Source organism: Athene noctua, chromosome 28, assembly GCF_965140245.1.
Source record: "Athene noctua chromosome 28, bAthNoc1.hap1.1, whole genome shotgun sequence".
In the NCBI taxonomy this organism is placed as follows: domain Eukaryota; kingdom Metazoa; phylum Chordata; class Aves; order Strigiformes; family Strigidae; genus Athene; species Athene noctua.
In genome coordinates this window covers 5,734,867-5,751,301 of record NC_134064.1, presented here as the reverse complement: position 1 = coordinate 5,751,301, position 16,435 = coordinate 5,734,867, and the positions used below count along the sequence as shown (strand labels likewise).

Genomic DNA, 16,435 nt, shown 5'->3' with positions numbered 1-16,435 from the left:
TTCTGGAAATTGAAGATCGCTAATAATGTTCAACGGATCTATTTATATAGCATTTGCATACAAATTCTGAATTGTCATTCTGAGAGAATACTGTACGGCAAAGCATCCTTACAGCAGGCTTGTGGGGGAGCTGGCAGCAGTCAGCTGCTTTCTGCTGTGGAAAATAGGAAGCAAACATTTAACGTCTTTTACTTGTATTGTTCAGCTGTTTGTTAACGGTGACAAAATCCACGTTGCTGCCTCATTTATACGGCAGCAGAAGCATTTACCTAAAAACCATTTTAATTGCTCCATCTCTAAAACCGGGACTGTGCATAAAAAAGGGAGGAGAACTGGCATAAGCCTTGATAAGTAACAGTGCTAAGTGCTATTAATATCATCCCATGATGCTAACACAAAACAACAGAAAGAGAGCATCTGAAAACAGGCATGTCTGTACCAGGCAGATCAGGTAATCAACAGATGCAGCGGGGGAAAGAGAATACAAAAAACCCCGTAGCCTGTTTTTCCACTCAAAAGTCTGACTTATGTTATTGCCCAGTTACTGCCTACCAGTACCCATCGTTATCATGGAGAACAAATCATTTCCTTGCTATGTTTTTTTTTTTTTTTGTTTAATGATTTTGACATCTTTTCTGTCACTTCAGTCTTTTTTTTTCAGCTACACATTTTTTTTCCTCACGGGTTTTATTTTCTGGATGTTCAGGATGTATTAGCTGGAGTAATTTGCATAGCAGAGTTGGTTACTGCATTCTCCGGCATCCTGCGCGCTCCTGCAGGCGTTTCTTGTGGCCTGATGCTATAGCAAGTTCTTAATCCTCTGGGATTGATACTGAATGGGGAAACAGCAAGAAACTGAGGAAATGGAGGAACTGTGTGATTTCGCCTGCGTTCCTGTTGAAAAGCAGGCGACTGGTCACTCCATCTCCAAAAAGATACAGAATGAGAGACAATACAGAGAATAACAGCAAGGATGCACAAAGAAGTAGAATAAATCAGGGTTCTTCAGCCTAGACAAGGGAGTGAGCAGAAATGAAGTGTAAGAGAAGCTTGTAGAAGAATGCCTACTACAGGCAAGGTGGTTTGCTTGCCGTTACTCAGTGATCCTTACTACACAGAACTAGGGGAACGCAGCGCAGCTGTGAGGCAGCGCGTGTTAAACAGAAGGAAAGCCTGGAAAGGAAGGGCTTCTTCAAAAAATGGAAGAGAAGATGGCGGCACTTGTTTCTCCTGGATATTGTTCATGAAGGCCAAGTGTTTCAGTGGGTTCAAAAGTCAGTTTGTGGAAGGACAGTACACCTGACTCTCCGTGGTCCCGATGCAACCCCGTGCTGAGGGGGTCCCTTAGTCCTGGGCACGGTCCCTACACTGTTTCCCTAAACTCAACCCTATTAGAGACGCTGTACAAGACTAAACGGATTTTCACCTGACATAGTATGGCAGTTCTGATAAGACTGAGGTGTACAGCTAGGTAAGGTCACATTAGAAATGCAGGCTGGCAGTTGGGTTACTGCCGCACAGCCCATTCCGATGGGAGAAAGGCGAGTGAGCAGCAATGTGGCATTTCTAGTCCACTAAAACAACCCAAGAGCATCAAACCAAAAACAGGTTAGAAAAAGTGAGAGATCTTGATTCGGATTCACAGAAGTAAGATCAGTTAACAAAGAAGATGCTTCAAAAACGAAGAAAACCCAGGAAACACAACCTAAAGGGAAACAGTACTCTGTTGAGCAATGTAAAAATTAAAATCTTACCTTAGGCCGAAAACTAAATGTTTTCTGTCATTGTAAGAAACTTTGACTTTTATTCCTTTTCAGTACGTTAACTCAGACACTCGACTTCATTGGGTTTTGGCTCTAACTCGGTGTATTCTGGTGTGCAGCCCAGACCCCCCGGTCTCAAGGCCCTTTCAGGTGTAACTCTGGAGGTCTAGACGCCTTCTGGTTCCTCCCTCTCCAGGCTTCACCGAGCATTCCCTAGGCAGAGTTGGGTGTCGCTCTACAAAGAGGTTTTTCAAAGCTACTCAAGTCTTGAAAGTAAAAACTGCGCGTTTCCTGAGAAAAAGCTTTAAGGTCTGAGCTTCACGGAGCAGCTCCCTTTGACCCCATCTGCCGTGTGCAGCTCACGTGTATTTGGAAAACGAGAGGAGAAAATACATACAGCTCTTCAGAATGACATGAATATGTTACAGCACCTGCAAGGTAGTTCCTAGGTCTTTGCCGTGGCAGCTTACCTAAGCTAGTCTGAACATTAAAACTGTGTCTGAGGAGAAGCTGAGAACAAATTAACTGCTGGAGAGTGACTGTAGCTGGTTTCCCAGACAACGACAGCGCTTTCTGTGGATGCCATTCCCTATTTTTTTTTTTAATTCATGACATTTTGTCCAATGAAGAACAGGTTTCTGAGGAGGAGGACTGGAAGTCACTAGAAATATAATTCAAACACAGATAGAACCATGTGCTGCTGAAAACAGTGACAGCTTGCTGCCAAATAAGCTGGTATTTTTGTCTCAGTCTTAAATATGCTCGCAGCCATTATGACTTCCCATCGCAAACAGGAACTCTCATGTCAGACTGCATGAAATACTAAAGTGCAGAAAATGTTTGGGGAAGTCTAAGTATTTATAAGTCTAAGCCTATTCTGGCCAGCTGAGCCGGAAAAGCAGTGAAATTTGCAGTTTCAGATCAGTGAGAAGAAGCGAGGTCTGACATCAAGAGTTGTTGTTCAGAATTTTCAGAACTGGAATCTTGGGTAAAGAAACAAGTTACAGATTATTAAAGATTCGCACACTAAACACCTACCCTGTGGCCTATCATGCTGCTCTCGGCCAAATATGGGGGTAAAAAACCCCCCAGAATGCCTGTTTTCAATTTCTTGCCTTGCCATAAAGCTCTTGGTTCCCGCTTTATACGACTGTGTTCGCGTCACCAAAGCTGACAGCCTGGGGCCAGAGCTAGCGAGCACCCCGGCTAACTTCAAAGAATATGTGAGTAAAAAAATAATGGCTAAATTTGGCTCAGTACCAGTTTCCACTAGAACACTCACTCACAGTGACAGCTCTATTTTTGGTTCAGTTGAAGTAATAAATGATTTTTGTGTGAAATGGATTAAAAATGAAGAGCGTTCTCTAGTTAGATTCTGGTTTTGGTGTCGAACGCGGTATGTTTGTAACTAAACCAAGTGTAACACAGCCAGCTTTAAATCCTGTGAAATTTCCAAATTGAACAACGAAGTCAAGCCAGTTTTTGGCAGTACCGTGTGGGGTTTATTGTTTCAGACTGAAACCAAACCAGAATTAGGCCTTGCTTATGCTGACTGACTTCACCTTTACTTCTTAGTTTAGCCCCAGAACATGAAATAATGAAAAAAAAATGTGTAAAATTGCTAAAACAGGGCTGGCAATTTCCTGCGGTTTATTTGGTTATTTAAATCCACCCCCAAAGAAATATTTTTTTGACTAAGTGAAAGTTTGCAGACCGAGCACTTCAGAAAATTTCTCTCACACACGCACACACTAATTTCACAGAGAAGGGTTCTGTTCTGTTATTTTGTTAACAGAACAGGCAGGAAAGCTCTGCCGCAAATATACATTCATTAAGTGATGGAATTTTTAAAAGGAATTGTTTGGAATACACATGACATCGATTAAATAGTTATGAGATCTTCTAATTCTGCAAACATCTGAACAGGATAAAGCCAGATTTTCCGTTTTCCTGTAGCAGAACCTAAGTGACAACACGATGCTCTCAAATGACATTTTAAACCCACTGTGTAAATGTTCAGTTAGAGATGCAGGACAAAGGGGACTCCAGGCCCCAAGAAGATAAGCCTTTCAACTAGGATTAACCTCTGGGGGCTCTAAATATTCAGTATCACAGTTGCTGATTTTCCCTAGGCATTATATTAGCATTCCTGTTTCCTAAATACACAATGTCAGAATATTTACCTTTCACGGCTCTGTATCTCACTCCTTCCTGCCCCAGGAATGATAGATGTGTAGTTTTGGTTTTGATTTTAAAACATGAATTTTAAATGAGAGAGGACAGGGAGAAGCTTGTGTTTTCCTTATGAACGAGATGATTTCTAATAGGGCCGCTTCTGCTCTTCCAACTGAAAACTGCATTGTGGAAATGAGGGTCTGTTGCCATGCACACTGTGCAGAAACCCTTATTTCCTCCCTGCCAACGCGAATCTCTAGTGTATAGTCAAAGCTGGCCGTCAGTTCTGGAATGGAAAAAAGTGACTAAAGTCCATTCTGTCTGCTGTAGTTGAAGTCAGGCTCCTCGATCTCAGTTTCTGTTATGTCTGAGATTTTGGAGTGTGTCCTTCCTATTTCTTCCAGGGCGCAGGCGAGGGAGTCGAGGTCACCATCGTGCTGATGCCGGGCTTCCCAGAGGTCCAGAATGACAGCAGATGGGCTGCTTTGGGTGGCAAAATAGGAGAGATTCCTGGAAGGAAGGGAGAAAAAGGTGAACAAAAAGGATGAGGAACAGTACCATGAATGTGAAAGTGCCCTCTGCTGTGCCTAGCACTACACGTGTGTTTAAAATAACCAAAAAGCCTTCAGGAAGAGTTTGATGAGCTGAGCTGAGGGAACCCTCAAGAGGACACACACCGGTGCATTTATCTTCAACTGTCACTTGCTCAGTTTAGCGGAAGGAGCCTGACCAAGGGACCTGCACATAAACGCTGCCCAGTAGGACCATCCCATGCAGCTTCAAAAACCAGTCGGTCCTGGAAAGCATCATTAGTAAACTCAGCAAGTGTTTGCCAGGGAGGGGAGTTATGTAACTTAACACGATGCTGGTGATTATGTGAAGATAATGACATCTTTTAACTTGTAAGTTCATATTTTATTAATAATGTAGTCTTTAGGACTTTGCAGGGGTGGTATTTGCAAAGAATTTGATATAACCAAGTGTCTTAAACACGTTACCCTGTAACTCCTATTTATGAGCTTTGGACATAATCATCCAATTAAGTACAATAACTTCACGATCAGAAGCATAAATGTTATTTATAGCATTTATATTACATCTAGATGTATTTCTATAAATACAGGAAGGAATGGATAAATCTGTTGCACAGAAAAGGAAATCTGGACTTAAATGCTGCTGTTTGGTTTTTTTAAACCAAGATAATTAAATATTTGCTGCTGACCATTGTTACTCTTCAGTAAAAACCAGGCAGGGACCATTTTTTATCTCAAGCTTTGCTAATGACCTTTCCCCAGTTACATTCATCTCCACGGGCGATCACAGTAACAGCGTGTGCAGGTGCAGCACGACTCCAGGCTGCGAGAAGTCCCCTGGAGCCAGGGTGTGAAGTTTTGGTGCAGGGGAAGAACAGGCGAAGCTGAGGAACTGAAGCCGGGCCGTTACTCTTCTCAAGTAACACCCTGACTTCAACTGAACGACAAGTGTGGCAGCTGCCTGGATCCTGAAACACACGGGGGAAACGTGACGGTGGCACTATCGGATCACACGGTGCAGCGGACAGGTGGAAAATCTATGAAGTCAAGTGTTGACCATCTGGTTTTATAATTGGGTTTCTTAAACTGGTCAACAGCTTCCTTTTTCCATCTATGGATTTGATTTTATAAAAAGAAATATTGTAAAGACTCTACACCTGGTGTCTCCAGGACAGAATCAAAAGTTAAAGGGCTCTCACAAATTTGGTCTTACGCAGGTCAGTGTAATCTCCTTAGTACACCGTCCCTCAGCCTCCGGAGAACCCGAAATCTCCTCCAGCTCCCCCTACGCATGAGGAACGGGAACCAGGGCAGGTTAAAGTGCCTGACAATAGGTAGTAAACACCACTAAGTAAAGCAGAATTTTCCGACTCTCTCAACTGCTGCAAGGCTATAAATTACTTTTTTCTTTGGTTCAGATGTGGTTTATTGAGATTCCCGTGCAAAGCAACAAGACAATGAAAAGTTATTTTGCTTGATTTAAGTATTCCTCTATCCTCTTGGGAACATGTTTATGGTGTTTGTGACAATCGGAAAATATTTCTGAGAGTGAACTGCCTCCACCAATTTAATTTAGCCAAGCAGAAAAAGCAAAATAAGTAGTAAATTAGTTTTTACAGCATCCTTCAGTTTTAATAATCATAACATTATTACTCCTAACAGTAGAGCATGACTTTCTTTTTGAAATATGCCTTTCCTTAGGAAAAAAAAAAAAAAATCTGCAAAATGTGTAATTCATTTTGGAATACAAAACATGTAGACAGAAGCCACAGCACCAAGCCAGATGATTTTTTTAAGACAACGTGCAACCTCCTAAGTCCTTTAACCCCCAGCTTTCGCAGGACACAACCACGCCAAGCTCCTCCTGCGGGCTTGTACCTCGCCCAGCCCCGACTCTGGGGGTGCACAAAGGGAAGGTCCAGTCCAGAACACAGAAACCGACCTCATCAGGTGGGACAGGGCACGCGGGTTTGTTCAGAGAGCTCCTGCTTTCAGCAGCGAGGTGTATATAAAAGAACGTATGAGCTGCAGCTTATCCTTGAGAGTGTGTTAATTACTATGCACACATCTTTAATACCAGCAAACAAACAAACAAAAAAAAATCCGTAACAGCAGCAAATTATTCCTATTGCGTATGTAAATGTTCACCTTTCAAAACTGCGTTTCATTACCTGTTAATGCTGTTTTTTTGTGCTAACATCTGCCAGTCCTTGCCTTTGGCGTTGGGTGTGTCAAACGTTGCACAGATCCGTTGTCTAATGGAGTAGGGGATTTTGAATGCTTTTGGACCCATCTGTGCAGGGAAGTTGCTGTCATCATGTGCAAAGAAAGTGATGGTTTCTCTTTCGTTCTACACAGAACAGAAAAGCAAAGCAGTTAGACCGGGCATCGGGCTTTCTGCCTCCGCGGGGTCTGTGGGTGGCCGCCTTCAGCGTAGTAACAGCGTAACACCCGAGTCCTCTCATACCCCCCTGCTGAAATGGGAACTGAGACAAGATTTCTGCACAGCCTCCTCCGAACGAGAGCAGCTGTGAGTGCAGCCCGCGCTGTATCTTTTTTCCTGCTTTGTTACGCAGGGCCCTACAGCAGTGAGCCTGCCCACACACACCTCTGGGTGTATCGAGGCTGCTTCTGGAGGACGAAAAAAAATGACACCTGAGTCTGAAATTCCAGCTACAGACTGTAGAACTGACACAGAAAAACAAAGAGCTAAGAGGTGTTTTTCTGATTGGTGAAGGGACTTCTAGAACATCACAAGCACTTCCGTATAAACACATCTAAAATAGCGTCACTTTCCTTCTACAAGTTTCCTCTTTTTGTTTGCTTTTGTTGATGAAGTCCAACAGAGCAGTGATTGGTAGATGGGATGCCACTAAAGCATATGTGTTTCTAAAACTTTCATTGCTTAAGCCGAAAATATAGACACACAAATCTCTCCTTTGTGATTTTTTTTTTTTTTTTTAAAAAAACCCCACCTCAATTCTATAAGTATCTCACTTCTCCAAAATCTCTTTGGAATCCAGCTCCTTTTGTAGATCTGGCCCCTTCTTTTCCCATGAAATTATACCAGTCATGTGTAATAGAGCCACATTTCCATGCATTACTCATTTCTGTGCAACGCAGCATAAATATTAAATAACAGTGATGCTATAGTCTCTTCATATAACATTTATGACACATCCCAAAAGTCACCCATGCAAAGTAATAGTGGGGCTGTAGATATATCGCATGGTCTGACTGTTTAAATTAAATATGCAGAACAATAGTAGATTTTCATACCCTGCACATGTGAGATAAGCGACTGCTACCTGGTTAGTTCAGGGAATTGTAAAGCAATGAGCAGTTCAAGTATTCAGTTGTTATTTATATATTTATTTTACAGTCAAATTATCCTCACTCTTCAATCACTTTTTGAGATAGGCATGAAAAAGCCTTCCAAACTAGTACATCCCTTTGAAAACAGTTTTAACACGCTCTGGGGACTTGTGGACAGATAGGTCCCTTTAAAAAAAAAAAAAATTAAAAAAAATAAATATATATATATACAGCAGCAACATTGTATTGAGATATATATAGAGAGAATGACAGAATTTTGTATGAAATAACAAATAAAGAACCAGAAAGACACTTAGCTGTGTTCTGAGGATATTTTTATGCACAACGATGGTTGTGATTTTCTTATTTGGTTGCTGCATTCTTTACGTAGCGCATTTAGCAATGGGTATCTATCTTTAGTCCGCAAGTATTAATCAACCAAAGATGCTCAATAATCTAAAGAAGCAGCTGAAGTGGTCACTGCTGTAGGACAGAGCACCAGCTTGCCTACACGTTTCATTTCGTCCGCCTGTGAGCAGGGCTGCAGCCCTGGTACGAGGTTCTGGGAGTCCAGAAACGCTCGAGGAAGTCAATAGTCAGGGGCCCAACAGCCATCTGTTTTCACCTCCCTGTGCTCTGCAAGCTATTCAGAGGCTTTTTGCCTGAAAACTATTACCACCATCTCAAACCTAAATTATTTCTAGTGTTGTAGAATCCCCGTGCTTCGATTTCTGCTGGCAGTGGGGTCTGTAAGACTTGTTACAGCTTTGAACAGCGCATAAGACACCGCATGGAGTCAGAAAGGACAAAAATCGGGAGGGGTCATGTCTCGTGCTGCCTCGGCAGCTTTAGAAAAAGAGAGAGCGAGCAGGCTTTACCTCTAGGATGGATGTCTGGATCTGCAGGATTTGCTCGTGGCCCTTGACCTGCCGCACGCAGACCTTGCAGGAGAGCTGGGTGGTGGCGGGCGTGTAGCGCTCCAGGGAGAAGGCGCAGTGCAGCGGCGCCCGGCCGCTGCGCCACACGCGGGAGAACGGCACCTCCTGCCCGGGAAACCCAGGGGGGGACAGTTACAAACCAGGAAACAAGCCACAGTTTTTTCTCCGAAGTTGTGTTTTTACTAACATCCCTGCAAACTCAAAGCGGGACAAAACTAATAAATGATGGTTGGATTGATAAATACTGAGACGTTCCGTTTACTGAAAGCTCGGGTTCCATTCGGTGACACGAATGATGGGACACTCTCATCTAAAATCCCACCTGAGAGATCAAGTCCCCTCCTCCTAGGCAGGGATCAGACCTCGTACTCCAGCCGGTGTCTCCTTGCCATCACCTTGCACTACAGAATCCAAAAAAAGGAACTTGCCATCAAGAGCTGCGTTTCCTCGGTAAGTTAACGCAGCGCAGGGCACGGCAGCACATCTTCGGCTTTGTGTTCCGTCCGCACTGATAAACACCCACTGCCCGGGCAGTCTGCAGCCCCTGACCTCCCTGCTCAGTCTCAGGTTCATCCTGTTACGTTCTGTGACTACGCTCAGCGACTCCTCTGCTTCAGCCAGGGAGAGTTTATGGGGTGAATGCCCTCATCAAATGCTACACAGACACTGCAGCGGTTGATCATCAGAGATTCTGGCACCTCTGGCTGCTCCGAGTTCCTAAAAACGCACGGCAAGAGGCAGGAGACGTACACAGGGGCAGCACCTTCTGGTTTATGATTCCTTTGTAAATACCAAAGTTCCCTTCCTGGTGTCCTCTCTCTCTGTTTCATAACATGGGGGTGGTTGGTTGGTTGGTTTTTCCAAACTACCATCAGCTATAAGCCCACTATGCTGTTCTCCATTACAGCCATGAAGGCGTGTAAATACTAAAAATAATTAAACCAAACATGTTCTCTATTAATTTCAAAATATTGGAAAATACCAGAGAATTGGCAACCTGGAGAATAATGTAAAAGGCAAAAAAAAAAGGCCGATACTAATATTTCATTCTATTATAGCTTAGCATTCATCCAGCTGATTATGGGACGTCATTAAACAGCTTCAATGAGCAATTATTCTAACACAAGAAAACTAGTTTAAAGATTTTTTACATCCGTTTTTCTAGAGGAGGATTATGAATTTTCACATTACTCTGTTTTTCGTGCACTATTTTTTAGATTTTAAAATTGATTTGAATAGCGTGCAAAGCTGGTCCTTCAAATACAATACAGTAATTATGGAAATATGGTCTGGGCATGTATTCTGCTTGTGTTTTTCAGAGCTTTGTAAAGGGTTAATGAGTTCACAGACAAGGACATAAAATGTGCTGCCTACAGGCGGATATAAATCCTTTGGTATTTAATAATGATAGTTATAACTGAGTGACCTACCGACTAGTCACTTGTCACAATTAGCTGTTTAAATCAAGTAAGCCAGGCAGTATTAGCTCTTACAGTCGGTCTGTGACTGGAAGCTCACCAAAGAGCTTACGGCTCGGAAAAGATGCATTTCTTCATTCTTGCCTTCCTATAAGCAATTTTCTTTGGATTGAGGTGGTGATCTTTTCTATGTCCCTGAAGAAATTAGCTGTGCCCCGGTAATCTGAGCATATACAGCTTCAAAGATCAGCCTCAGCCTCCACTTCAAAGCACACTCAAGACTAAACAAGGGAGAGTATCGCTGTACTCGCTGCTGATAGAGTTTACAGCTTCTTCAGTGTCTCGGGTGATCTGTAGCGATGCTCTAAGTGATAACGACAAGCTCTGCGTTTAGATCCCGAGTTGGTAGCAGCAGCAAGATACCAACAGCGATAAAGAAAACATTAGCAAAATATTAGAAGTGGAGCAACTGTAATTAGATTTTTCCACAGTAATCATCTCTGCTTTCACTCAGAGTAGAAGAATCACTCAGCTGAAAAGAATTATATGAAACATAATACAGGGGGGTAAAGCCTGGTGGAACAATGAGTGTTTGAAGTATTTCAGAAATGCTTTCAGTTTTATTCTGTCTTTATAATTAAGTTCCTAGCAGACAGAGGGAATGTAAATCCTCTCACAGCTACAGACATGAGACAGACACTGGATCCTCCAGGAGACACAAGATGCTCAGAAGACACCTGCTTTTAACCCCCAAAGGTGCCCGTCTGGCTTCGTACCGTGCTCCTTAGAGCCTCTTCCTGCTCTGAACACCCAGCCAGTTTTTAAGGGTTCCCCCTCGTTACTTGTGAGCTGGGTGGGAAGGATGCCAAGCACTCAGCATCTGCTCTGCAGGGGGGACCAGGACAAACAAATGCACTTAGCATAGTCTGGAGAAATTCTGACTACCACCTGCCATTAACTGCTTTTATGCCACAGTTTTACATGATGATTTATTCATCTGTTCAAGCCTTGAAGCAGGATCTTTACTTATCTGAGAAATCATTAACATAAATCTTCCCTCATCGTACTGCCTGATAATGGTTTCGTTTGGTGGACCGAGGAGACAATTATGGAAGAGGCTCTTTTCAGCTCAACAACCAGAACAGCCAGCCTGCTTTTAAACTGTGGTACACAGGAGAGAAAATAAGTCAACACTGGAATCAACCACATGAAGAAATAGATTCTTTTATATAAAAGAGGCTGGAGCCAAATCAGAGCTGTCAACAGAGTTGGGACATTTGACAAAACATTTCACCGAGAGGGAAACACAAAGCCAGTTGTAAGTTGTTCTGCAGTTTCTGCTAGAAACAATTATTATATTTCTCAGCTCTCCAAGTCATCCGACCTCTACTCAGTTATAAAACGTAAATGTTTATTTGGTTTCAGTACCAGCACCGTGTCAGACCGCCCTGTGAGGCAGGTTTTGCACATGCTGCCCCAACCCCAGCGTGGCGCTGGGCGAGGGGGGCTCGGGACCCCCAGCAGCTCTGCCAGCCCGCGCCCGCCTGGGAGCCAGCACAGCACGTCAGCCTTCTGCTGGCCTCACAGCTCCCTCCTCTGACTTTTTCTTTTCTGTTTTTATCTTGCAGCAGTAAATTTAAGAGGTACTTTGGGCTGTGCCGCCGGCATCAGATTCAGCAAAGTGAGGCCCTGGCAGCACGTGAAGAGTAATACAGACAAATCTGCATCGGCTATCGTGTCTTGTTTCAGCAGCACCTGCAGTTCAGTTTTGACTGGAAACTCTAGACTATTACTTGCCAACAGAGAACGAACACTCTCCCCCCCCCAGTTTTATACCCCATAAGCAATATATTTATTCACAGGAGTTGTACCCAGCCTTAAGAGAAGCGCTGAAGTGCACACAAAGTCACTCTCAGGACTTTGCATGCGCCAGGGACTCGCAACCAGCAAAGGAGGTGATGCCCGAAGAAATAACAGCCTTGCAGAAATTACCAGGCAGAAATAATCCTCCCCAAATTCTGAACTACGAAGAAACACGGAGGCTAGAGTAGCAAAAACCTCTTTCTTTGGTCATCAGCCCAATAGTTTGCGGACAGCGCAGTAAGCGTTGTCTTCTGCAGGCTGTTCTTCTAATTTATCATTCCAGGGTGTTATTTGGGTTCTTTGGGTTCCTTCTGCCAAGGCCTTTCTGCCACAGTCCCAGCAAACACCACGAACAGTAATTTCTATCATCTCCAACATAGGGGAGGGAAAGTTGTTTGTCTTCGCGGTTTTACATCCTATTACTAAAGCTATTTAAAGAAGTTGCTTTGCTGCAGGAAAAGGCATGGGGATTTTTGACCAACGTAATGTGTTTTTGAAGCAGTCACCATGGTGAGACACGATCAATTAAAACTCTCCTGATTCTTTTCTCTTGTCCACTGGACATTTAACTAACACACGCTCTGCATGATGGGCCTGTGCACGGGGTCTGTCTGCCTCCTCAAGCAGAAGAGATTGACATAATGCTACATATATTTAGTTCACATCTATCAAATGGTTATTAGAAAGCAGTTTTCAGAAAACAGACTCTTTCTAAACAGCACTTTGAGGTTGTATTTTAGTCTATCATGCAGATTTATTCTCCAAGATTGGACAAGGGATCAAGAGACAGCAAATTAATCAAAGCATGGAGCAGTGTTTACAACACGTGAGGCAAAACTCAATTTGTTGTGTTAAAAGTCCCCCCCCCTTTTTTTTTTTTTTTTACTGCTCGGGAAGTTACTAGTTTCAATAGGTATCTGATACAGCAGTGGCGCATCTTAATACAGATTGGTTTGTCTCTTAAAATGCAATTAGGTGAGTAGAATAAACAGAATACAGGAGCTGAAAATGACACGGCTCTTCATTTCTTCTAGCATCAATTATCCTTACGTTCTCAATGATTTAGGAATTTATGTGGATATAGATCAGGGTTTATAAGTTTCAGAGCCCATTACACTCATGTTTTGGAGAACATGGCAACACATTTAAAACAATTTTTTTTTTGCCAAAATACAGGGTGATAGATAACCATCTCTCTATAGGCTTCCGAGAAAAGAGATGTAAAAGAGATATAGTCTGAGTTCTGTATTTTAAAGGAGCAGCCCACTCTGTGTGCCAGCACATTGCCTGTAACTTCCAGTAACCAAAATAATTAGAAATTCTCTTCATTTTTACTTTCCTGTCTTCAACGGTGTCCTTAATGAAGGTACTACAGAAAAAATATTTTATTTTTCCTTAGTTCTGATTCTTAGTATATATGTGCAGTAATTTGATCTCGTGACATTTAAATGATTGCATTTAAATGTCATTTTCAGCCATATATTCATAGTTATATTGCAATTGGAATGACAAAGATATCAAAAACATCTTCATGACTGATAATTTTACCAAGAATGTAGGCCTTCTGTTGGAGGTAGCTGAAATGGGGGAAAGTACAAGATGGCATGTTTATAAAATGAAAAATTTAAAGCATTCTGTTACATAGGAAATCTGCGTTTGTCAAAATCATAAGGCACTGCATTTTTGTTGAATACTCAATAGATTAAAAACCACACCTTTCAAAAATAAAAGGGACCACGCTCTGATTTGGGTTATGCCTATCCCAGTGAAAATTCTTACTTCAGGTGTGAACAGATAAAATTGGCAAGTACCTGGCACGCAGTAAATGGTTTAATTCTCCAAAGGAAAGGAGGGATATCAAGGACAGAGATCTGAAGACTGAAGGTATTCCCTTTGAAATGCAGAAGTTTGGGTTCCTCCAGTAATTGTCCTCCTTGGAGTCTTTCATCCGAAACCACTTCCTGCAATGGCAGAGGCAAAAAGAATTAATTTCAATATTAGGAACAAATACCGAGTCTAAGGAAAACTCATCTTCGTGGAAGGTGCCTAGTTCACCTACAGCGCCCCGGGGCGCAGCACGGAGTATTTCTCTCGTGGGGCAGATGATGGGCACTGGCATTTACATTCCCCCCCCCCCGGGGTTACGTTTCGTTTCGTTTCCTTCTGGGCACCTCGGCCTCACCCCCCGTAACTCCACATCAGGAGCCTGGCACTGGAGCAGGGAACTTCCAGGGTATTGCAGCGCAGTAGTGGCTGTCTTCACGTTTGGGGGGTTAATCAAAGCCAGCCAGTTTTCTTTTTTTAGTGTTTGATTGTTGCTGTTTTGTTGCATCCCCCAGGCACTATTAGGAAGAAGCCCACCAGCAGCTCCTCACCCAGAGTGGCTCTGACAGCAGCAAGAGGGAGGCAAGACCATGTCAGCCCATTTCCAGGTAAAGCTCTTTCCCTCCAAAGAGGAAAATGGAAACTGGTTTAACTGCGGCATCATTGTAATTTAATCCCTCTTCTGTTCGGGAATAACACAACTAGCTTTGGTATTTTTATTAAACTTTCAAATAAAAACCTCCTAGAGGTTGGGTCTTCCTTAAACACTGGACATACAAAGCTCAGTGAGATATTTACTTAACAGACTAAAAGGGAGACAGACAACCTAAGGCATGCTTAGTCTCCTCAGTTACAGATTAAGTCAACAGCAGTTTTGGTCAGAAAGTACTCTCAGGAATTTAAAGAGCACGGAAAGAAACGCACCAAGCGTACACGTTAGTTCCATTTTTCCTCTCCTGGATATTTTCAGGATTACTGGACAAGACCCTAAGCAATCCTGGAAGGGCAGGCTTTGAGCAGGAATTTGCACTACAGCCCCCTAGAGGTCTGTTCTGACCTAAAGTTTTATATAATTCTGTGAATTTTAAACCTAACAGTAAAGAAATCGCCCCTGCCTGTACTTACACAATGTTTATTCCTGTACTGTTACAGTAAAAATACTAGTGAGGGAGGAAAGCTTGCAGAAGTCTTTAAAAATCAGCTAGCAAGCAGTCTTTCAAAATTAGTTGTTTTTTTTTTTTTTTTTTTGTTTTGTTTTTTGGTTTTTTTTTTTTTTTCACGTAAATTATATCAAATCAAAGAGATTTAGTGCTTGTCAGTAGCAAAGTTACTGTTAGAAGAGCTACTGGAATCATTGTGACCTTCTGAAAATATAATGACGGCTAGAGCTTTCTGAAACTGTAATAATGGATTTCTATTATGAACCAATTTACAGCCCTTCAGTGGGTTTTAACTCCTGATGACGGGGTTTATATGAAAGAGACTTTAGGTTTTTGGTTGTCAACTGCAAAGGGAATAGCTTATTTCATAATTATTTTCAAAACTCCTTGAACGTGCTGGAATTTTTTTCTAAAAGTACCAATAGCTGTCTGAATACTGCTCTGCCTTTAGTAATGCTTATGGTCCTGAGTTCCACAAGCCTCAGCAGGACCGCAGCAAACTACAAGATACAGAGAACTTGGTTCTCTTATACTTTGAAAGCCAAGAGTTTCCCAGCACACTAGAAACTGCATAAAGGGCAAAGTCATCTGTTAGAAAAGTCAGGTAAGTTCTCACACGGGGACAAAGTGAAAAATCAAGAAATTTTGTATTTTATATAGAACTGCACTGTAAAAGAGTAACATGTCAAACAAAACTTGGTAAGCACAACTCCGATACTTTCTCCAACAACAACAACAACAAAAAAATCTGTATTTTCCATGTTCACTGCTTAATATTTACACTCAGCATGAAGTTGATGCAGCGTCCTTTTAAAGGAAGTATAATTTCATAACTATACAGTTGTCTCATTATGTACAAACACCCTGTTCTAATTTCTGTGAATGCAGAAAACTGGTAATTATTCTTCTAACAATTTTCTACAGACTCATCCAGGAAAATACTGGTAGCCCGCGAACTGTGGAAGTGTTATAAAGGGTATAATTGCAAAGCTATTGTCAGTCTTTAACAATCCTTTCAGTGGCTTTGCTTTTATTGGAAGCACACAGACATTAGTGCGTGCTTCATTAAGATTCATGTTTCTATTCTGTAGCATAGGAAAAGGAAGCAAAAATTCATCTGTCACAACTGTCTTTATTTCAGTTCCCAAAAGAAAATCATTTTGTTACAGCTTCTGAGTTTACAAGAGGCTGAAAAAGCCAGTGAATTTCACTGTTTTGTCTTGGAAAACCAGATAGAAAAAAATGCTAATTTTAAATTGTCACTTGGGGATAGTTTTGTGATTTTTTAATTTTTTTTTTTTTTTTAAAGGGGAAATGCATGATTATCCTTTAATTTTTGTTTAAAAAGATGGTGAGGCAATCTCTTTCTTCTTGCTCAAATTGTGAGCGGGAGAGGAAATCCTGAACTGACTAATGGCAGTGTAAGGGTAATGAGTGTGAGAAATA

General features: G+C 42.1%; 1 protein-coding gene across 4 annotated transcripts in view; it reads right to left on the bottom strand.

Moving 5' to 3' along the window:
• Window positions 1–2,158: 2,158 nt before the first annotated feature.
• UNC5D (unc-5 netrin receptor D) overlaps window positions 2,159–16,435 on the bottom strand; it is a 151,141-nt gene continuing 136,864 nt past the window's right edge. For all 4 annotated transcript variants that reach the window (XM_074928397.1, XM_074928396.1, XM_074928398.1 and 1 more), the window contains 4 exons: window positions 13,817–13,966; window positions 8,665–8,829; window positions 6,643–6,821; window positions 2,159–4,448 (listed from right to left, as the gene is read on the bottom strand). In XM_074928397.1, coding sequence (XP_074784498.1) covers window positions 4,244–4,448; window positions 6,643–6,821; window positions 8,665–8,829; window positions 13,817–13,966 — 699 coding nt within the window. In that variant the 3' untranslated portion in view covers window positions 2,159–4,243. The remainder of the gene's footprint in view (window positions 4,449–6,642; window positions 6,822–8,664; window positions 8,830–13,816; window positions 13,967–16,435) is intronic.